This window comes from Bos mutus, chromosome 3 (genome assembly GCF_027580195.1).
Source record: "Bos mutus isolate GX-2022 chromosome 3, NWIPB_WYAK_1.1, whole genome shotgun sequence".
Taxonomy (NCBI): domain Eukaryota; kingdom Metazoa; phylum Chordata; class Mammalia; order Artiodactyla; family Bovidae; genus Bos; species Bos mutus.
In genome coordinates, this window is record NC_091619.1 from 108594906 (window position 1) to 108616096 (window position 21191).

The 21191-nt window shown below is 49.5% G+C and overlaps 1 protein-coding gene and 1 long non-coding RNA gene across 2 annotated transcripts in view; one reads left to right on the forward strand and one right to left on the reverse strand.

Moving 5' to 3' along the window:
- The window catches only part of DLGAP3 (DLG associated protein 3), a 62000-nt gene extending 47070 nt beyond the window's left edge, over nt 1-14930 (forward strand). The window contains exons 9-12 of the mRNA XM_070368475.1: nt 11392-11876; nt 12822-12913; nt 13175-13318; nt 14031-14930. Of these exons, the coding sequence (XP_070224576.1) occupies nt 11392-11876; nt 12822-12913; nt 13175-13318; nt 14031-14249 (940 nt within the window). The 3' untranslated portion in view covers nt 14250-14930. The remainder of the gene's footprint in view (nt 1-11391; nt 11877-12821; nt 12914-13174; nt 13319-14030) is intronic.
- Nucleotides 11898-12813, reverse strand: LOC138987263 (uncharacterized). Its single transcript, XR_011463757.1, has 3 exons — nt 12445-12813; nt 12162-12303; nt 11898-12031 (listed from the first exon to the last, which is right to left on the reverse strand). It is a non-coding gene; the product is annotated as an uncharacterized lncRNA (long non-coding RNA).
- Nucleotides 14931-21191: the final 6261 nt, after the last annotated feature.

The window sequence follows — 21191 nt, forward strand, 5'->3', positions numbered from 1 at the left end:
GAATGCTATTTAGTATTGTCGACCACAAATTGGCACCTGCCGTGGGTGCTTGCCATCCATCCACCTCTACGAGGATTACATCATGTGCTGTTGCTGCAACAGCACCTCCGACACCCATGAAGGAGCTCAGGATGGAGAGCAGAAATGAGGCATTCTGCGGGAAAACCGGCAGGACAGGCCTTCAGATAGTCAGATGTTCTCAGGAGCTGTTTCTGTGAGCCCAGTTCTTGTATCTCATCATATCTAGAAAAGCACTAACATCCTTCACCGTGACAACTGTTCATCAGCAGAAACTTTCTACAAAAAACTGTGCTTGATTGCACGTACTCCCCCTTTTCCAAAATCGCGTGTATACTGTCCCTCCACCTCACCTCTCTGAGCAGTTTCTCAGAGCTATCTGAGCTTGTATCTCCCAGGCTGCAGTCCTTTTTGCCCCCAGTAAAACTTAACTGGCAGCCCTTACATTGTGCATTTTTTTAAGTCAGTAGTATTCAGGCTTATGATTATTGTATCTTCTTGATGGGTTGGCCCTTTTATCATTAAATAGGATGCTTTTCATCCTTATTGCTGGTTTTTGCCTTGAAGTTGATTTTGCCTGGTTTAATTGCTATGTCTGCTCTCTTTTGATTAATTTTCCACTGCATCTTTTTTCATCCTTTGTCTCCTCATGTCTCTGTATCCTCGTGTTTTAGATATGTTGCTCATAAGCAGTATGGGGCTAGAGTTTAGTAGACCTATTTAATCCATTTATATATTTTTGATTACTGATTTATTTGGCCTTATTTCTATCATCTCTTGGAAAATTTTCTTCCGGACATGCTTTTTCTTTGTTTTTATCCTCCCCTACTTTCTGCCATCTATTGACCTGATCAAGGTGACTTTATTTCTCCTGTTCCCTCCATCTCTCCACTGGTTTGGAAGTATATGTTTTAGTAATGATTTCCCTCAGATTTCAAACAAATATACTTAATTTCACATTTCTCTAATAGAGTCTGAAATTACTATTTCTATCTTGAAATAGGCACAAAATAAGAACCTTGAAACACTTTAATTTCCTTCTTAGTTCTCATTTTCCATGTTATGTTTTTCTATTATTCTGATTATACCTCTTTAAAAAACCCTGCCAAATCAGTTGTTGTTATATCTTTTATGGTTTAATAGTTTGGATTTACAAACATGTTTTAACAATTTATGTGTTCACTATTGCTTGTTACTGCCCACTGCTTCCTCCTGGGTTCAATTCCCTTTATGCCAAAGTACTGCTTGAGCTTGGGACCAGTTTTAGAGTTAATATCTCAGCTTGAGGTTTCTGTATTTCACTGGTACTACTCATTCAGACCCCACACCCACACACAGAGCAGCCTTAATATTCTGATTTTTCAGCATCCTGCTTCCAGGCCACATACCTGAATCATGACATGAGTCTTTTAGTCTGCGTTTGTAAATGAAACAACCATTTTTTTTTTTTTTTGGCTGCTGGCTTTATTCATGGGGTCTCCTTCCAGGTCCCCAGGATGCACAGGCTCAGGGTGTCTCCTTTTATCCTCCCTGGGCATTACCATCTAGCCTGTAGCATATGTCTGGCCCGTATTCCTGTGGCTCACTTGGCTGAGATTCCTGTTCACCACTCAGATTTTGAATCTCTTCTTTGTTTCTGATACTTGAAGTTGTCTCTTTCCTATTTTCAAGCTTGGCATTGTAGCAAAACCACCTTTTGGGCTTTGCTTGATCCAGCATTTCTATGTGAATGGGGGTGGTGGGTGGGAACTTCTTAAGTTGGTTCAGTCCACTACATCGATCAGTCGTCTGGACTAGGCCATGAACAGTAGACAGAGAAGTGGACTGATTTTGGAAGCATTTGGAGTGAAGTCAGGAAGGGTGGGGACAGGTAGAGACTGAGGTCTTCCTTGTCCTCTTGTAGGTGCTCAGGGAGGTTTGGAGGGGTGGGTTGGAGAGGGGAGATGGTGTTGGATCAATGTCTAAGGAACTGAATTGCTTGGGACAGGTGATCACATTGGGAATCCGGAGGGGGTGACAGGTGGGGAGAGAAGAAATCTGGCACATCTTTCTGGCCAGGTTCGCTTGTATGTCTGCTGGAGGCATCCTTAGTTATGCGCCTGCGCTGTCCTTTCTGTCCCTTATGTCCCTGGCACTCAAAGTCTGACTTACCACACACCATGTCCCAACTGGTACGTAAAAGTGAGCCATGAGTACCAGCAGCCGTTCTAGGCATGCATCCAGGCTTAGCCCCCCCACCCGCTGCCACCAAGTTTTCTTGGACTCTCTTGTCCTTGCTCCTGTCTCACTGGTCCCAGTATTTCTCTCTTTCTCTCTCTGTACTTTGGTTTTAAAAATGGCAGGGGAGGAAAAGTTTCTCCTTTTCTGCCATGCAGGGGTTCTCTGCTAACCTTTTGGGCGAAAAATTCAGATTTATTGCCCATAACACCTGAGAGTTGCCTGTGGGTCTTTGCTGTTGTTCATCAGCAGCGGTGGCCTGGCTTAGAGACAGACAGGAGTTGGGGTTGGTGCCCCTTCAGTTCCATCTCCACCATGCCCCCACCTAAGATTCATTTGTCCACAGGCGTTAATTGTATCCCTGGTATTTGTGTTATATTTTGTGCTGGGCACCAAGGATACAGAGGGGGACCCAGCCAGACACAACCCTGCACTGTGAAGCTTGCTGCTGCATTAATCTAAGAACCTCCTAAGTGATGCAGAAGTATAACTGCAGGAGCCTCAGAGGAGAGGTATATACACTGTGAGAGTGTGTGATACGGGGTTTGGACCCATCATGGGGGTCAGGCATGGACTCCCCATTGCGGAGAAGGTGACATTTGAGTGGAGACCTGAAGGATGAGCAAAAATCAACAAGGTGGAAGTGGGAGCTGAGCGTTCCCGGCAGAAGGACCAGCAGGTGCTAAGACTCTGTGGTGGGAAGGAGGGAGAGAGCATAGTTAAGAAACAGTTACCAGCCCTGTCTCAGAGCATCCCACAGCACCTGTCTTTCCAGACCCAGCATACTCTGGGCCTTGATAAAAGAATGCATCAAATGTCCTTGCTGAATATCAGAAGTCTGTTCTAGGGCCTTCTGAGAACATCGAAACCATGTGATTTTTACTTCTGACTCTCTCCAATCATGGGATCCCCTTGTAGCTTCCACTTCTAGATCTCTCCCACTAAGATCTTATCTTAAATCCCAAATTTAGCAAAAACAAAACAAAAGAAAAAACATGAGTAGAAAACACTATATTAGCCAATTAAATTTGATTATCAGATAAGCAGTGAATTATTTTTAGTAAAAGTATTTCCCAAAGAGTACTTGAGACATATACTAAAAAATTAGCTGTTATTTATTTGAAATTAAAATTTAACTGAGAGTCCTGTAGTATTTTATCTGACAACCCTGCTTAGATCCAAATGCCCACTTAGGGATACCTGGCGAACTCTGTGCAGGAAGTCCACCCCTTTCTTAGTATCATGGTCATTTCTGGCACTGCGACTTGTGAAGGGAATGTGCTGAAAGAACAGGATGCATCCATCTTCATGATGTTATATTCCAAGAGCAGTCCTGCAAAAGCAGTGAGTTGCTGACTGGCCACAAGACTGGGGGGTGGACACCACCTCTAGTCCTCTGCTGTCAACTCCAAGATGGTCATGATTCTCAGTCTCCCATCCTAGCCCCACTTGGGTGGAGGTCGGGAGACAGCCCCCAGGCTAGGGATGGTGGACTCAGGGATCCCTGATTGATTATATGCTTAAGCTCTTGGATGCTTTCTCAGAGAGGGAGCTGGTACAATGGCTGAGCCTTGCTGAAATCTCCAGGCCCATTTTCCCTCCCACCCCTGCCAGTCTGCTGCCAAATACTCCTAGCAAAACCACTTGATAACTCCTAGAAAGTTGAGCATTCCTTGGACAATGCATCTCGTGGGATAAGCCAGTTTCTTCCCAGAGCCTTTTGTTATCCCTTAGAGAACCACAGTAGAAACATCTTCCAGAAGTAACCATGATGACAGCTTCCAGAAGCATCAGGAATGTGACATTGTCATTCTAAAGGACTTGAGGGGAGAAGGCCTCCTCAACCGTGTTAAAAGGCTTGGGGAGAAAATATTGTGAAAGGCATTGTTATGAGTTAATGGTGATTCATAACTGAAGCCAATTTCTATCCTGTGTTTGCAGCTGTTGGTGAAGACTGCAGCAAATACTGCCAGATCCAGAACTAAATAGGGGCATAAGCCCCGCACTTCAGTGCCCTGAAAATGGATCTGTTAGAGTTACAATTAGGTTTGGCTGTGAGCTATAGAAAATCCCTAAATGACAGTGACTCAAATATGACAGAAGTTTATTTCTCTCTTGCCTGGAAGTCCAGAGAGTCAGTTGGGGGCTAGTGGGTGCTACACGGTGTCAGGGCCCAGTCTTCTTTTACCTTATTGCTTCTCCATCCTCAGTACTTGGCTTCCATCTCATGTTCCAAAATGGCTGTTTGGGGTCCAGCCATCATGTCTGCATTCTGGGCAGCAGGGAGGAGAAAGGAACAAAGAAGGGCATACCCTTTCCCTTTAGGAACATTTTCTGAAAGTTGCACATTCTACTTCTGCTTATATCCCCTGAGCTACAACTTAACCACATGCTGCACCTGGCTGCAAGGGGAATTGGTAAAAGAATCTTTATTTGAAGTGGCCATGTGTCTAACTTAAAACTGTGGGATTCTATAATTAAGGGAGAAGGGCAATGGATGTTGAAGGGTGATTCGTAGTCTCTGCCATCCTTCCTTCCAACCAACAAACCAACCAACCTACCACTCAAGCAACGTTTATTTGAGGAACTGTCCGATTGAATAAGGGAGACAGATATACAAATACACAACTATAATGCAGTGTGATATGGAGTATAAAAGAGGTTTTATTCAGAGTGCTGTGGGAGAACAGATGGAAATGATCAAAAGCAATCATGATAATCAGTAACTACAATGGTCTTGCTGGGTTCTCAGTGCTACACTCCCATTATTTTATTTGTCCACCTCCCTTTCTTTTAAGTGCAAGCTACAAGCCTTCCTGCCTTACCATATAATAGCTAACATTTGCAATGGGCAGGCCAGGTGCTGTTAAATTTTTTAGATTTATCGTAACACTCCTGTGAATAGGTACTGTTATCGTTCTCATTTACAGATAAGGAAACTGAGGCACAAACCATAGAGCTGGGCTTTGGACCTAGGCCGTGTGGCTCCAGAGCATACATGCTTAACCACTCTGCTAGCCTGCATCCCCAAAAGCTGTTCATTCTCATTTCCTCTCCCAGCCTCCTTACCCCCTAATCTCCAGCAGACAACTGCCCTGCTTACTTTATTATTTTTTTAATTTATATTTTATTTTTTGGCCATGCCTTGTGGCAAGTGGGATCTTAGTTCCCTGACCAGGGGTCAAACCTGTGCCACCTGTAGTTAAAGCATGGAGTCTTAACCACTGGACCTCCAGTGAAGTCCCGTCCCTGCGTATTTTATTGTAACAATTGAGGTCATCTGGTGGGATCTCTTTCCACTTCTGGACCAACCTCTAGCTTGCATCTCTTCCCTTGCCTTCTCCAACAGTCTGGTCTCAGGGCTTGAGGTATCTGCCTTTCTGGTTAAGGCTGCCCCTCTCCCTCAATCCTAGGAAAGCAGTGGAGTGTCATGGTTTAAGAGTTGGCCGCTGTGGACAGACTGCCCTAAATTGATACTACCAGGTCTCAGGAAGTCACCTAGCTTCTCTAAGTCTTATTTTTCTCACCTGTAAGTAGGGTTGATACTAATGTGATGATTGAGCATATTGATTAAAGCATATAAAGTGCTCTAGCACATGCTAACTACTCAGAGGATATTCGTTTTTATTTATTCCCCTCATATCTGGTCCTTGGATTACTGCCTTTCTATTCTCTAGCTTCAGTTGACTTCTCTTTACAAATTGCATTGTTACCTATTGCTGACAGGATATATAGTCACAAATTTAGCAGCATCTAATAATCCATATTTATGATTTTACATTTCTAGAGGTTGGAAGTCTGAACTGGGTTTCAATGGGCTAAAATCAAGGTGTTGGCAGGACTGATCCCTTCTGGAGTCTCTGGCAAGCCTCCATTTTGTCACCTTTTCCAGTTTAGAGAGGCTGTCTGCGTTCCTTGGCTTGTAGCCCATTTCTGGTTTCAGAGCCAACAGTGGCGGGCAGAGTCCTCACATGATATCATTCCAGCCTTGATCCTGTTGCCCCATTGCCTTCTCTGATGCTGACTTTCCTGCTCCCCTCTTTCACTTATAAGGACTCTTTTGACTAAAATGTACACAACTGGAGAGTGCAGGATCTCAAGATCCTTGATGTGGTCATTTCTGCAAAGTCTTTTTTTGCTGTGGAAGGTAACCTATTCACAGGTTGTGGGGATTGGGACATGGACTTCTTTGGAGGGCCATTATTCTCCCTGCCCCTTAGAGATATAGCATGTGAGAACCATCCTTAATAAAATGTCCCTCCTCCCAGTCCTATTGAGATATAATTGCCAGATAATCATATTATCCCTTCCTTAAAAGTACTTTGCCTTCTCTCTTCCTCCCTTCTCTACCAGGCTCTTTGGAAGAGTTGTCTTGCCTGGTGGTGGTGGTTCAGTCGCTAAGTCCTGTCTGACTCTTTGAGACCCCATGGACTGTAGCCCACCGGGCTCTTCTGTCCATGGGATTTCCCAGGCAAGAATACTGGAGCGGGTTACCATGTCCTTCTCCAGGGGATCCTCCTGACCTGGGGATGGAACCCGTGTCTCCTGAATTGCAGACAGATTCTTTACCGCTGAGCCACCGGGGAAGCCCATTGTCTTGCCTGGTGTTCTCCACCTCCTGCCTGGGGAATCCCAGGGACAGAGGAGCCTGGCGGGCTACATACAGTCCATAGGGTCGAAAAGAGTCGGACACGACTGAGCACTCAGGCACACACTCCTTCTCACAGCCCCCTGCCTCTGCATCTTGCTCATACTCCACCAAACTGGCTCTTGCCCTGATCACAAGTGGCTTCCATGTTGCCAAGTTGGTGGACACCTTTCCTTCTCTGCTGCTGCTGCTGCTAAGTCGCTTCAGTCGTGTCCGACTCTGTGCGACCCCATAGATGGCAGCCGACCAGGCTTCCCCGTCCCTGGGATTCTCCAGGCAAGAACACTGGAGTGGGTTGCCATTTCCTTCTCCAATGCATGAAAGTGTAAAGTGAAAGTGAAGTTGCTCAGTCGTGTCCGATTCTTTTCGACCCCATGGACTGCAGCCCACCAGGCTCCTCCATCCATGGATTTTCCGGGCAGGAGCACTGGAGTGGGTGCCATCGCCTTCTCCTAATTTCATTCTCAGTTGGTTGCATTTTCCAGTTGGCTGCTCATTCCCTCTTGAGACCCTTTTTTGGGGGGACTCCCCACTTTTTTGGTCTCCTTTCTGCTTTTAGGTGACTTTCTCTTGATTTTCTTCCTTTTCCTCTCTGGCTTAGACACATCTGGGGCTACACTGTCTCTACCAGCCCCTGAAATGCCTTTGCATCTTTGTTCCATTGCTCTTTTCTTGGGTAATCTTATCCCACATTGCTAGTTTTATTTATTTTTAAAATCATTTATTTATTTTTGGCTGTGCTGGGTCTTGTTGCTGCGGGCAGGTTTTCTCTAGTTGCGGCAAGCGGGGGCTGCTCTCTGGTTGGTGTGCCCGCGGTTCTCATCGCGGTGACTTCTCTTGTTTCGGAGCACAGGTTCTAGGCACCCAGGCTCAGTAGTTGTGGTGCGTGGGCTTAGTTACCCCACGGCCTGCGGAATCTTTCTGGACCAGCGATCAAACACCTGCCCTGCAGGCAAATTCTTAACCATCGGACCCCCAGGGAAGTCCTACATTGCTAGTTGTAAGTGCCACTTGCTCAAGGATGACCAGTTCCTGCTTGCGCTGTGCAAATCTCTGGCTCCTGGCTGGAAGTGTTGGTAAAGATTGTGTTTCCAGTAATCCTATAAGCTCCTCAATTTCTTTGGTCTTCCTTCAAGTAGACACGATGAGAGAGCTCCTTGAGGTACTGATTTGAGAACCATGAAGCCTGGAGCACTCAGGCTTCTGAAGTTCCAGACTATGTGGCCTATTTCCATCAAGACAGAGAGTGATCTTCTCAGGACCTCTCAGAGGATAGTGAAAGGCACAGACCCAGGGATACTGAAGGACAGGTCCATGCTTCGTGGGGGTAACAGGAAAGCAAATAGGGAAGGCATATCTTCACTAATGTATTTACTGGGGCAAGCCCCACCTTTCCCAGCGTGGTTTGCAATTGCTGGAGCACTGAAGGAGCCAGACACTAACTGGAGCTCAAAGCACAAAAATATTCAAAGGAAGCCAAAGGGCATCCTAACAGTTCAGTTAGACACACAAAACTCTCACCAGAAACAGAAAAATGTAACCAAACAGTGGCATGCATGAGTGCTCAGTCATGTCTGACTCTTTGCCACTCTATGGATTGTAGCCCAGCAGGCTCCTCTGTTCATGGGATTCCCCAGGCAAGAATACTGAAGTGAGTTACCATGCCTTTCTCCAGGGGATTTTCCTGACCCAGGGATGGAACCTGTGTCTCCTGCTCAGCAGGAGGATTCTTTACCCACTGAGCCACCTGCTGCTGCTGCTGCTGCTAAGTCGCTTCAGTCGTGTCCGACTCTGTGCGACCCCATGGACGGCAGCCCAGCAGGCTCCCCCGTCCCTGGGATTCTCCAGGCAAGAACACTGGAGTGGGTGCCGTTTCAGCCCTAAAGAGTGGGATTGCCTCCGTGTGCAAGAAGACCGCTGAGAGAGACATGTTCTGAGGATGGTGTAGGGAAGGCTCACAGAAGAGGGCACTTGAGCAGGGAACCAACAGGCGGTGGGGAGGAGGAAGGCCCTTTCAAGTGAGGGAATAGCAAGCGCAGAGGCTAAAGTCAGGGCCACGAGAATCTACTCGGGGAGCAAAGAGGGTGCAAGCTGGATGAAATCAGAGGGAACTGCATCCAGAGTAAACATCAGCACAGGAAGCCTGGACTCTATCTTGGTGGCAGTGGGGAGCAATGAAGGGTTTTGAGCAGGGGAATGAGTTGGGCAGAGGTCAGCTTCAGAAAGACTACTCCAGGGACTTCCCTGGTGATCCAGTGGCTAAGACTCTGCGCTCCCCATGCCAGGGGCCCAGGTTTGATCCCTGGTCAGGGAACTATTATTAGATCCCACATGCTGCAACTGAGTTCTCATGCCACAACTAAAGATCCTGCACTGCAGAATAAAGATCCCTTGTGCCTTGACTAAGACACAGCACAGCTAAATAAGTAAATAAGTATTAAAGAAAGAAAGAAAGACTACTCTAGTCCTGGGTGGATTGGTGAGGGAAGGTTGGGCCCCAGATCCTAAAATATGCATAGGTATAGTTGTATAAGACATAATTTTTAAAATTATAATTTTATTTAAAAATTCAGTATTTCCATACACTATATATATATATATATATATAATATATATTGCAGTGGTCACCACGATAAGTCTAGTTACCATCTGTCACCATATAAAGTTACTACAGTAGTATTGACTATATTATTCATGCTGCACATTTCACCCCTGTGAGTTATTTATAATATTTTGTAGCTGGAAGTTTGTCCCTCTTAATCTCCCTCACCTATTACACTCATCCCCCACCTGCAAAGTATAATTTTAGAGAAACGAGGTACCTTGACAATGGTACTGGTCCATTCATATCATTTTATATCATATATGTGTGTGTGTTTGTATGTAATATATATTCATATATACCATATAATGTATTTTACACACACACACACACACACACACACATATATATATATATATATATATGTACTAGATGGTCCAGGTGGAAGGTGAGTGACTTCCCAAAGGCACATAGCATCAAGGCCAGCATTAGAACTCAGGTCTGCCTTCTATTCCTGTGCTCTTCTCTGCTATACTGAGTGGAGGCAGTGGTGTCTAAAAGGAGGCTGATCCAGTAGTCAAGGTAAGAACGATGGAAATCCTGATCAGGGCAAGACAGGGCAGGCAGCAAGGTGAAGACCATGCAGGACGCAATGTGGATATGTTCTTGCTTTCTCTCTCTCTCGGTGGGGGTTGGGACATAGGGCTGGTTGGAGACTGCACATGAGTGCATCTCTCTTTCCTGGGTCCTGCTGCATCCTTCCGGGCCTGGTTTCTATGGCAACAGGCTCCCAGCAGGCAGCCCGCCAGCTGGAGGGAAGCAGGCAGGGAAAGAAGGCCTGGGCAGCAAGAGGAAGGCTGAAGTTGTGGGGGTTGTGGGAGTCTCCCAGGAAGCTGGAGGAGCCCCTAAACCTAGCTCCCAACCCCCTTTTTCTTCTGACCATGAGAGTGGAGGTAGCTTAGGACACATGGGCTTTTCTTGCCTGCTCCTTGAATTTCCAGACCGCAAACTTCTATTCATCTCTCCCTGCCACCCCTGCATCTCCTGACTCTCACTTTAAGTGTTGTCTGACCCCAACCTCATGCCCCTCGGGAGTAGTGACTTCTTCATAGAAAAGAGCCCTCACTCTGACTGAACTCAGTCAGGTGGCGGGGTGCGGGGGGCAGAACAAGGCCAATTGACTCTGTTTTGCATAAGATTTGCATATTATTAACTCAAAGACAAGAAATTTCCAGGCCCTGTGTCATTCCTGTCAACAACTTAATTCAGCTGTCTTGGCACTGGCTGACTGTCTGGCCAGGCTCTGTGCTGAGCCATGGGATCCCTAGAGGAGAAGTCCTCCCAGCTGAAGCCCACCCCCCTTCCCCCAACTGCTCTAAGACAGTTCTTCCTGATGTTCTAGCAGCTGGTGTGGTGGGGAGTTCTTGGGCTGTGGTGCGTGGCAGCCCTGTGTCCACATTCTGGCTCTGCTGTTTCGCAGCTGGGTGACCGTGGGCCTCTCTGGGCCATAGCTGATTTGTCTCTCCATAGAGCTAAGGACATACCCATACAGCTGGTATAAATTAGCAAAGACACAGTGTTAAAATGCTGAAATACTTCTGTGCTTGTGGCGAAGAGCCACCACCCTGGACCCTCCTGGGGCCCCTCTGGTCCACCCCTCAACCCAGCTTCTGCAGGATGACGCCCTAGCACTTTGGCTTTGTCTGTCTGATGGGTATATGCCAGCCTCTGCTCTGCCCATCGAGTATGTGTGGTTTAATGTTTTGACCATCACCCCTGTCCAGAACCGGTGCCTCAGGTAGGTATATTATGTGCTCACTGGTGGCAAAGACTGATCCATTTAAAGGTGGTGGATGACTGTCCATCACTTTGTAGGTTTCCTGTCTCATCCCTTTTGGCCTGGGGTGCAGGTGAGGCTGGGGTGAGACTGGGCAGGGGCAGAGATGACCGCCTCCTCTCTCACCAGGCGGGCGAGGTTCAAACGCTCTAACAGTGTGACAGCCGGCGTGCAGGCTGACCTGGAGCTAGAGGGCCTGGCCGGCCTGGCCACCGTGGCCACAGAAGACAAGGCCCTGCAGTTCGGACGCTCCTTCCAGAGGCACGCCTCTGAGCCCCAGCCCGGGCCTCGGGCCCCCACCTACTCAGTCTTCCGCACGGTCCACACGCAGGGCCAGTGGGCCTACCGCGAGGGCTACCCACTGCCGTACGAGCCGCCGGCCACCGATGGGTCGCCCGGCCCTGCCCCTGCCCCTACCCCTGGCCCCGGGTCCGGGCGCCGCGACTCCTGGATGGAGCGCGGCTCACGTAGCCTCCCGGACTCGGGCCGCACGTCCCCCTGCCCACGGGATGGCGAGTGGTTCATCAAGATGCTGAGGGCGGAGGTGGAGAAGCTGGAGCACTGGTGCCAGCAGATGGAGCGCGAGGCGGAGGACTATGAGCTGCCGGAGGAGAGTGAGTGCGGGGACTCTGTGCGCCGGAGGCACGGGGGCTGGCGGTGGCTGGGAATGCGGTGGGATAGGAGAGGACCTTGGGCGTGACTGTGCCTTTCTGTTTGGCGGCGTGACCCAAGGCCTTGGTGGCTCCCACTGGCAGCATGCCGGGAGCTCCTGGAAGGAAGCGCAAGCAGCTTCAGAGGCCAGAGCTAGGACTGGGGAAAGTGAGCGGGTGAAAGGGCTGGGCTTTCTAGGATCGCTACCAGCCCAAGGCCATGGAGATTCCAGGAGCCCCTGTTCCTACCTGGACTGGCTGGGAATCCAGGTCTGATCCAGGTGTGAGAGCAGGACTTCAGGCAGAGGGGGAGGCGGTGTGCGGGTCAGCTCTTGTCTGCGGCCTGGGAGAAGGAGACTCAGCCAGGAAGACATGGTCCTGCCAGAGGTGCCTGCCAGGTCCAGTGTGAGGGGAGACAACGGTTTACTGCCGAACCCTCAAGCTGATAGGATTGTGACTAGAAGATGAGTCGGGGACGTTTGGTAATTTGGTAATTCATTCTTTGGTAATTCTCAGTGAACCAAGGACTCACCTGCTGATGGGTGACGAAGTTCTGCCAGCGAGGCATCACTGAGCTAGTGCCTGGCTGGCTAAGGCTGTAGGACTGGACTGGTGCTGATTTCCATCTGTCCTCTGACATGGGAGGGAAGAGGACACAGGAGGATAACCAGTCAAGAAATGTAGATCATATGATGGAAGAAACATCAGTGTCTGGGGAGTCAGTCTTCTTGGTGAAGTGGGGCAGGAATTGCTTGTTAGTATCTTGAGCATATGGGATGGAGAGGGGCCGGAGGAGACGGATGGATGGTGCCAGATAACAAGAGGGGTCAGAGTCATCCCATGCAGACTTCCTGGAGGCAGAGGAAGGAGAGGCATCATTCCCCTCCCCCATCTCCTTTTGCTCTCCAGTCCTGGAGAAAATCCGCAGTGCCGTGGGCAGCACACAACTTCTCCTGTCCCAAAAGGTTCAGCAGTTCTTCCGGCTGTGTCAGCAAAGCATGGTGAGTGCTCATGGGCATAGAGCCCACCAGGTGTGTGTGCCTGGTAGATGCCCAGAGCGTGTGGCTGCCTGGAAGTGAGCACAGGTGTTTGTGCCCATGATGGAGAGGTCTGGGCTCTTTCTTGTCTCCCTGCCTCCTGGTCCCCACTCCACTCTCCCAGATTGAACTGGACAATGAGGGTGGGGTGGGGCTTTCTCAGGTTCCGGCTGGGGCTCAGGCCTCTCTGACTGGCTGCCTCCCCTCTGACTCCTTCCACTGCAGGACCCCACTGCGTTCCCTGTGCCCACCTTCCAGGACCTGGCGGGTTTCTGGGACCTCCTGCAGCTCTCTATCGAGGATGTGACCCTCAAGTTCCTGGAGCTACAGCAACTCAAGGCCAACAGCTGGAAACTCCTGGAGCCTAAGGTGGGGGGAGGTCCCTTCAAGCCAAGAGTGCAGAGCCTGGGAAATGCCCTTCCCCAGAGAGTGTGGGCGGGGGAGAGGAGGGCAGGAGAAGAGACCCTGGGTAGCCAAGGCAGACCTGGACAGGTGATGGGGACCCTCTACGACCACCCTCTGGGTCACTGCCCTTTGCTTGGCTCCAAGGCAAGAACCATCTCATCACTGCCTGAGCTGCAAGAACCCCTTTCTTTGGTGGCTGCGGCTGTAGTTTGAGGGAGCCAGAATGGCAGACTGCCCTCAGCTTGGCTCTAGGCACGGTGGGGGGACCTTCAGCCCTCATCTCACTAGACCTTCATAGAGATGGGGCCCAACAGCTTGGAATGTGACCCGCATTGCCTAGCCCGGGTCAGGGGCGCTGCACTACCCCCTGGGTCTGGAGGGAGAGCATCCACTCCCCAAGAGGGAGCCAACCTTCTCTCTCAGATGCGAGAGGTCGAAAACGGTTTCACCAGGGGGCGCACGAGTCCACCTTTTTTAAAAGATGAAAAATGTGAGTTTGACCTTGGCAGAACAAGCACCCCTGGGGCTTCGGGGTGGGGGGGCCCGCACGCGCTCTCGAGAGCCTGGCTCACGAGTTAGAGGTGTGCGCTGTGAACTCCTCGGGGCCGAGGGGGAGCGAGGTGGGGAGTCGGCCGGGACCCCGCCCCCAAACTAAGCGCCGCTCCTCTGCCGGCAGGAGGAGAAGAAGGTCCCTCCGCCGATACCAAAGAAGCCCTCGCGGGGCCGGGGTGTGCCGGTGAAGGAGCGCTCCCTGGACTCGGTGGACCGGCAGCGGCAGGAAGCGCGCAAGCGGCTCCTGGCGGCCAAGCGCGCCGCCTCCTTCCGCCACAGCTCGGCCACCGAGAGCGCCGACAGCATCGAGATCTACATCCCCGAGGCCCAGACCAGGCTGTGACCGGCCCGGCCCGCCCAGCCCGGGCCCGGGCCCGCGGTTTTCTACCCGTACTGTACACCCAGCGTCGAGGTCACTGTGAACGCGGGCCGCCCCGTGCGCCCGCCCCGCCGGCACCGCACGCCCCGGCCCCTGCTGCCCGTCACGCGCTCGTGGGTTTTTTACCTTCCTGACCCCACGCGAAGGCGCCCGGGCTGGGCTGGGGGCCGTGCCTCTCCGCCCTGTGCCCCCACCGGGACCCCTCTTCCTCGAGGTCCGACGCTTCGTCCCCACCTGCTCCCCACGGGCACCATCTCTGCCATTACTCCCCCACCCCACCCCCGACGGGCCAGGCCGGGCCGGGTCCCCCATCTGGGCTCTGCGTCCCCCTTCTCCCCACCCCACACCCCCCTCCCCACCCCGCGGGGCTGGGCTTCGTGGGGAAATCAAGCTTCGTGGCTTTTTATGAAGAATCCCGAACCCCGCCTAGGAGCCCGCCCCACCCTCCCGGGGGCTCTCCCCTGAGCCCTCAGCCCACCGGGCCCAGGGACCACAGTGGCTGGACCAACCCAGGACCAGGGCGCCTGGGCCGCTCCCCTTTCCCCAGCTGCTGGGGAGGGGAGATGGGGGCTTCCCCTCACCACACCTGTGGCTGTTCCCACATCCCCTTGAGTATCCCAGGAAAAATAAAACGGCAGAACTGCACTTGAGCCAGCTGCTCTCTCCAGAAGAAGCCACTTCTGCGCGTGCGTGCGTGGGGGAGCCAGGGAGCGGGGTGGGAAGGCCCGAGCCCACATTCTTGATCTGGGGAGAGCAGGGTTTCGTGGGCCAGCTGGGGGAAAGGGGCTTTGGCCCCCTGGTGGCGACAGAAGGACCCTCCTAGAGGGGCCGGGGTGGGGGTGGAAAGGCCAGTCTTTCACCTCCTTCTAGTTCAATCTGGTTTCCTTTATGCCTTCCAATTCCCTGGGCTTCCTAACCCCCTTCCCCGTGCCCCCACCTCCACCCCGCCCCAGAGGGAAGCATGTGCTTCATAAACAGTGAGGGCTGCTGTTCTTCGATATGAACAAATATTGGTGTTCTTTCCCCTAAAAAGCCAGTGTTCTCTGTGCTCCGGAAAACTGTTAAGTTCTGCGCTGTCACATTTTCTGATGCCTCCAGTGCATGGGCACATTGATGGGAAGCAAAAGAGAACAGAACTTTCCTGGGAAGCTAAGTGGCATCCCCAACCTAATGTTTATCGGATGCTTGCTGTGGGTCAGGCAAGATGTGAGTGCTTTACATGAATGTAGCTCAATCTTCTAACAGATGAGAAAGCTGAAGCTCAGGAGAGGTCAAGTGTTCAGGCCAAAGTCACAGGCAGAGCTAAGAGTGTAGATCCAAGTCTGTCCAATGTCAATCCTGAGCTTTTAGCTCTACAGCCTTTTGAGCCCAGAAAAAACTGGCAGCTCCTACCCACCATGTCTTCCTTACAGTCCTCAGGTTGACATGTCACCTTGAGACAGGAGGAAGAACTTTCCCAAGGGGTTGCCTGCTCTTCTGGGTCACTCTGGACTAGCCAGTTCTCATTCATTTATTCAGCAAGTATTTATCAAGAACCATGGTTGGCCCTGTCCATCACTGGGAAGATAGTCCTGAACAAGTTTCTACTCTTGTGGTGCTAGCAGCTGTATGGGAAAAATAGATAAGTAAGCATGCAGTTACATTATAAGGATGAGTGCTGGAGAGATGACTAGGTATTAGCCCCTGAAAGAGGGCTCTGAAGAACATACAAGATCAGAGAACATCTCTGCAGAAGCCTGGAGGAGAAAGAGGCATTGGGAGTGCAGAGGCTTGATCATGCTGGGCTTTTGGGTCAATTTGAGGAAGGTGGGCCTGGGTCCTGAGGGCCATGGGGAGCCACGGAAGGGTTTTGAACAGGAGAGTGACATGAGCAGATATTTTACAGGCTGGTTTGGAAGACCACCTGAAAAGCAAGAGGTCCTCTATACACTGGGAGGTGAAGAGGGCTCCTGTGCAAGACAAAGTGAACAGAATCTTTGCCCTTGGATAAGTTTTTGACAAATGAGGTGATTCTGATGCTGGCCAGGTTTGGGAACACTAAAATTGTTTGACTCTCTCAAGTTTCATCTAGGACTGCTCATAAGTCTGTTAACCCCAGACTTGCCAAGAGAGACATTGGCTGAGTGACTTTATCATCCTGAGGTTCGAAAGTGGGGACCTGGGTGAAGTTTGAACTAGACAACACTCAAAGCAATCATATGAGGCAGGTGTTGTTATCAACTCCAATTTACAGATGAAAAAACTGAGGCTTGGAGAGGTTTAACAACTTACCCCAAATCATGAAGCCAGGAAATGGCTGAGTCTAAGTTTAACCCTCTACATTATACAGCTTTTTATGAGTCTGCATGTTTTCCCAGAAACTAGACCAGGCTTGCTGGGACCAAGAGGTATATGGGAGTGATGGCAGAGGACAGGCAGCATCTGAGACTGTGCAGGCTCCCACTGCAGACGTGGTGTCTAAAATCTCCCTGTGTGGGGCCGATGGAGGGGCTGATGGGGGGAGTCTCCTTAGGGTGTTGTGGCCCAGGTTGTTGTGCTGGGCTCCATGGGCATGTGAAGGATTAGATCCAGTCCCTGAGTTGCTCCCATCTGGCTTAGCGAGTCACATAAACACAAAGTTATGGCACAGTTCAGTTCAGTTCAGTTGCTCAGTCGTGTCTGACTGTTTGCGACCCCATGAATCGCAGCACGCCAGGCCTCCCTGTCCATCACCAACTCCCGGAGTTCACTCAGACGCAAGTCCATCGAGTCAGTGATGCCATCCAGCCGTCTCATCCTCTGTCGTCCCCTTCCCCTCCTGCCCCCAATCCCTCCCAGCATCAGAGTCTTTTCCAATGAGTCAACTCTCTCATGAGGTGGCCTAAGTACTGGAGTTTCAGCTTTGGCATCATTCCTTCCAAAGAAATCCCAGGGCTGATCTCCTTCAGAATGGACTGGTTGGATCTCCTTGCAGTCCAAGGGACTCTCAAGAGTCTTCTCCAACACCACAGTTCAAAAGCATCAATTCTTCGGCGCTCAGCCTTCTTCACAGTCCAACTCTCACATCCATACATGACCACAGGAAAAACCATAGCCTTGACTAGATGGACCTTTGTTGGCAAAGTAATGTCTCTGCTTTTGAATATGCTGTCTAGATTGGTCATAACTTTCCTTCCAAGGAGTAAGCGTCTTTTAAAAAATTTCATGGCTGCAGTCACCATCTGCAGTGATTTTGGAGCCCAGAAAAATAAAGTCTGACACTGTTTCCACTGTTTCCCCATCTATTTGCCATGAAGTGATGGGACCGGATGCCATGATCTTCATTTTCTGAATGTTGAGCTTTAAGCCAACTTTTTCACTCTCCACTTTCACTTTCATCAAGAGGCTTTTGAGTTCCTCTTCACTTTCTGCCATAAGGGTGGTGTCATCTGCATATCTGAGGTTATTGATATTTCTCCCTGCAATCTTGATTCCCGCTTGTGCTTCTTCCAGTCCAGCGTTTCTCATGATGTACTCTGCATAGAAGTTAAATAAGCAGGGTGACAAATACACAAAGGGAGGCGTATTCACCCAGGGGGCTGAAGAGACCAGAGGAGGGAGCCTCTAACAGCCAGCAAGTCTGGGAAAGCTTTCTGCAAGAGAGGCCTTTTGAACTGGGTCTTGCATGATGAATTAAGAGTTTTGCAGTCAGGGATGAAAAGGGAAGACATTCATTTCAGGCAAACGAACCCACTTGGGCAAAGTCATGGAACAGTACGTGTGTAGTAGATGATGGGAAGAGCAGAGACTGAGAGAGGTGACAGGCAGGACAGGGGTGGAGAAGAAATAAAGGAGATGTGGCTGGAAGGGACCCATGAGTGTAAGCTGGAGATGTCATGGTTTTATTTAGGTGTTTGAAAGAAATGGACTGAAGGAGACAATGGAAGGCAGGGAGATCACTGAAGGAGTTGCCAAGGTGGTCCAGGTAAGGGATGATGTTGAATTTGAGAGACACTGAGGAGGCCTACGTGCCGTAAACTGGATCTGGTGACTAATGCAAAGATGAAGAGGCCTTGAAAATGTCAGTCAAGTTTTTGGCTTACTAAATAATGCCATAAATGGACATAGGACATTGCAGAAGGAGGCCTGAATTTGAGGAACACTAAAAATAAAGTGAAAGCAAAACATATGGGTGACCAATTACCAAGCACTTAGGAGGAGCTGAAAGTGAAGTGTGTGAAAGTGTGAAAGTTGCTCAGTCGTGTCTGATTCTTTGTGACCCCATGGACATGGAATTCTACAGGCCAGAGTACTGGAGTGGGTAGCCTTTCCCTTCTCCAGGGGATCTTCCCAACCCAGGGATTTTTTTTTTTTATTAAGATTTTTTTTTGTTTTTTGGAAGTGGACCAATTTTAAAGTTTTCATTGAATTTGTTACAATGTTGTTTCTGGTTTTTTTTTTTTTTTTTTTTTCCCGATTTTTTGAACGAGAGCATGTGGGATCTTAGCTCCCAATCAGGAATTGAAAGTGCACATGGCACCCCTCCCACCTCATCCCCGAAGGTGAAATCTTAACCACTAGACTAACAGGAAAGTGTCTCTTTGTCATTTTTTTTTAAACACTCGGTGAACAGATTTTCTGAGATTAGCAGGCAGCAGGGCCAGCATTTGAATCTACAACTCTCTGATTCCTAAGTCTGTGTCCTGGAGCCCCACTCAGTTCTCAGGCAACAGAACTGCTCGCCAGCATTTGAGACTCAAGGTTCCTCTGGGGAATCTTCCCTGATTCTTCCTGGGGATCCTTCTCTGTGCTGCTTGTGCACACTCCTGTCATCACATTTTGCACCCTCTCTCGACATTTCCTAGACCCTTCTGCTTCCACATTAGACAACTCCTGAGGGAAAAGATGGTCCCAGCTATTTTTGCATCCCCAATGCCTAGCACATGTTAATTGGCTGACAGAAAGCTAGTTAATATAGGCAATTCTGTTCCCTTCTCTGTTGTTGTTGTTCAGCGCTAAGTCACGTCCAGCTCTTTGCAACCCCCTGAACTTCAGCACACCAGGTTCCTCTGTCCTCCACTATTTCCCAAAGTTTGCTCAAACTCATGTCCATGGAGTCAACAGTGCTATCCAACCATCTCATCCTCTTTCACCCCCTTCTCCTCCTGCCCTCAATCTTTCCCAGCATCAAGGTCTTTTCCAATTAGTCAGTTCTTCATATCAGGTGGCCAAAGTATTGGGAGTTTCAGCTTCAGCATCAGTCCTTCCAATGAATACCAGGACTGATTTCCTTTAGGATGGACTGGTTGGATCTCCTTGCTGTCCAAGGGACTCTCGAGTCATTTCCACCACCACAATTCAAAAGCATCAATTCTTCAGCACTCAGCTTTCTTCATGGTCCAACTCTTACATACATACATGACTACTGGAAAAAACCATAGCTTTGACTAGACGAACCTTTGTTGGCAAAGTGATATCTCTGCTTTTTAATATGCTGTCTACGTTTGTCATAGCTTTCTTCTCTCTACATATTCAATTAGTGAACACTTTCTGCTAATAGTGGTTTCCTATACATTTCTTTTTCAAAAACTTATTTACTTGGCTGTTCTGGGTCTTAGTTGCAGCATGGGATCTTTGATCATCATTGTGGCTTTAGGGATCTTTCAGTTGCAGCATCTGGGAGCTAGTTCCCTGACCGGGGATCAAACCTGGGCCCCCTGCATAGGGAGCACAGAGTCTTGGCCACAGCACCACCAGGGAAGCCCCCGGTTTCCTACACCTTTCTTTATCAGTTCCTTTTTCTCCTCCTCCATTGTCAGAACTTAGCATTGAGATCTTTGAGATTGTACAGGAAGGGGAGCTAACCTGATAATGCAATCTAGGAGGCTTCCTACCAAGGTGTCCTTTAAGCTTGAAAAACAAGCCAGAGCTCCTTTGGAAAAGAAAGGTGGGAAGGGCAATCCAGGTAGATGAAAAAGTGTAAATAAAGGGCATGGAGGTGTGAAACAGTGGTCTCTACTGGGGGAAGAGGAGGGGTTTAGTATGTGTTACTGCTGCATCACATGGGTGGTGACGCAGAGCTAGTTGGGGTGTTATGAAGCCTACACTCTGGTGTTTTTTTCTTCTTCTTCTATACACTATAAAATAAACATCTGTACAGGGTGCAGTCGGGACACAGAGGAGGGAGTGAATACTTGCACCTGGGGGGCCAAGTAAGACTTAGGTGCTGCTGCTGCTGCTGCTGCTAAGTCGCTTCAGTCGTGTCCGACTCTGTGCGACCCCATAGACGGCAGCCCACCAGGCTCCCCAGTCCCTGGGATTCTCCAGGTAAGAACACTGGAGTGGGTTGCCATTTCCTTCTCCAGTGCATGAAAGTGAAAAGTGAAGTGAAGTCAAGCAGTCGTGTCTGACTCTTATCGACCCCATGGACTGCAGCCTACCAGGCTCCTCTGTCCATGGGATTTTCCAGGCAAGAGTACTGGAGTGGGGTGCCAGGCCAAGTAAGACTTAGGTGTTACTGTATTTTAATTATTTGTATGAGAGGAGAGTGAAGAAGTTGGCTTAAAGCTCAACATTCAGAAAACTAAGATCATGGCATCTGGTTCCATCACTTCATGGCAAATAGATGGGGAAACAGTGGAAACAGTGGCTGACTTTATTTTTTTGGGCTCCAAAATCACTGCAGATGGTGACTGCAGCCATGAAATTAAAAGACGTTTATTCCTTGGTAGGAAAGTTATGACCAACCTAGACAGTATGTTAAAAAGCAGAGATATTACTTTGCCAGCAAAGGTCCCTGTGGTCAAGGCTATGGTTTTTTCCAGTAGTCATGTATGGAGGAGAGAGTTGGACTACAAAGAAAGCTGAATGCTGAAAAATTGATGCTTTTGAACTGTGGTGTTGGAGAAGACTCTTGAGAGTCCCTTGGACTGCAAGGAGATCCAACCA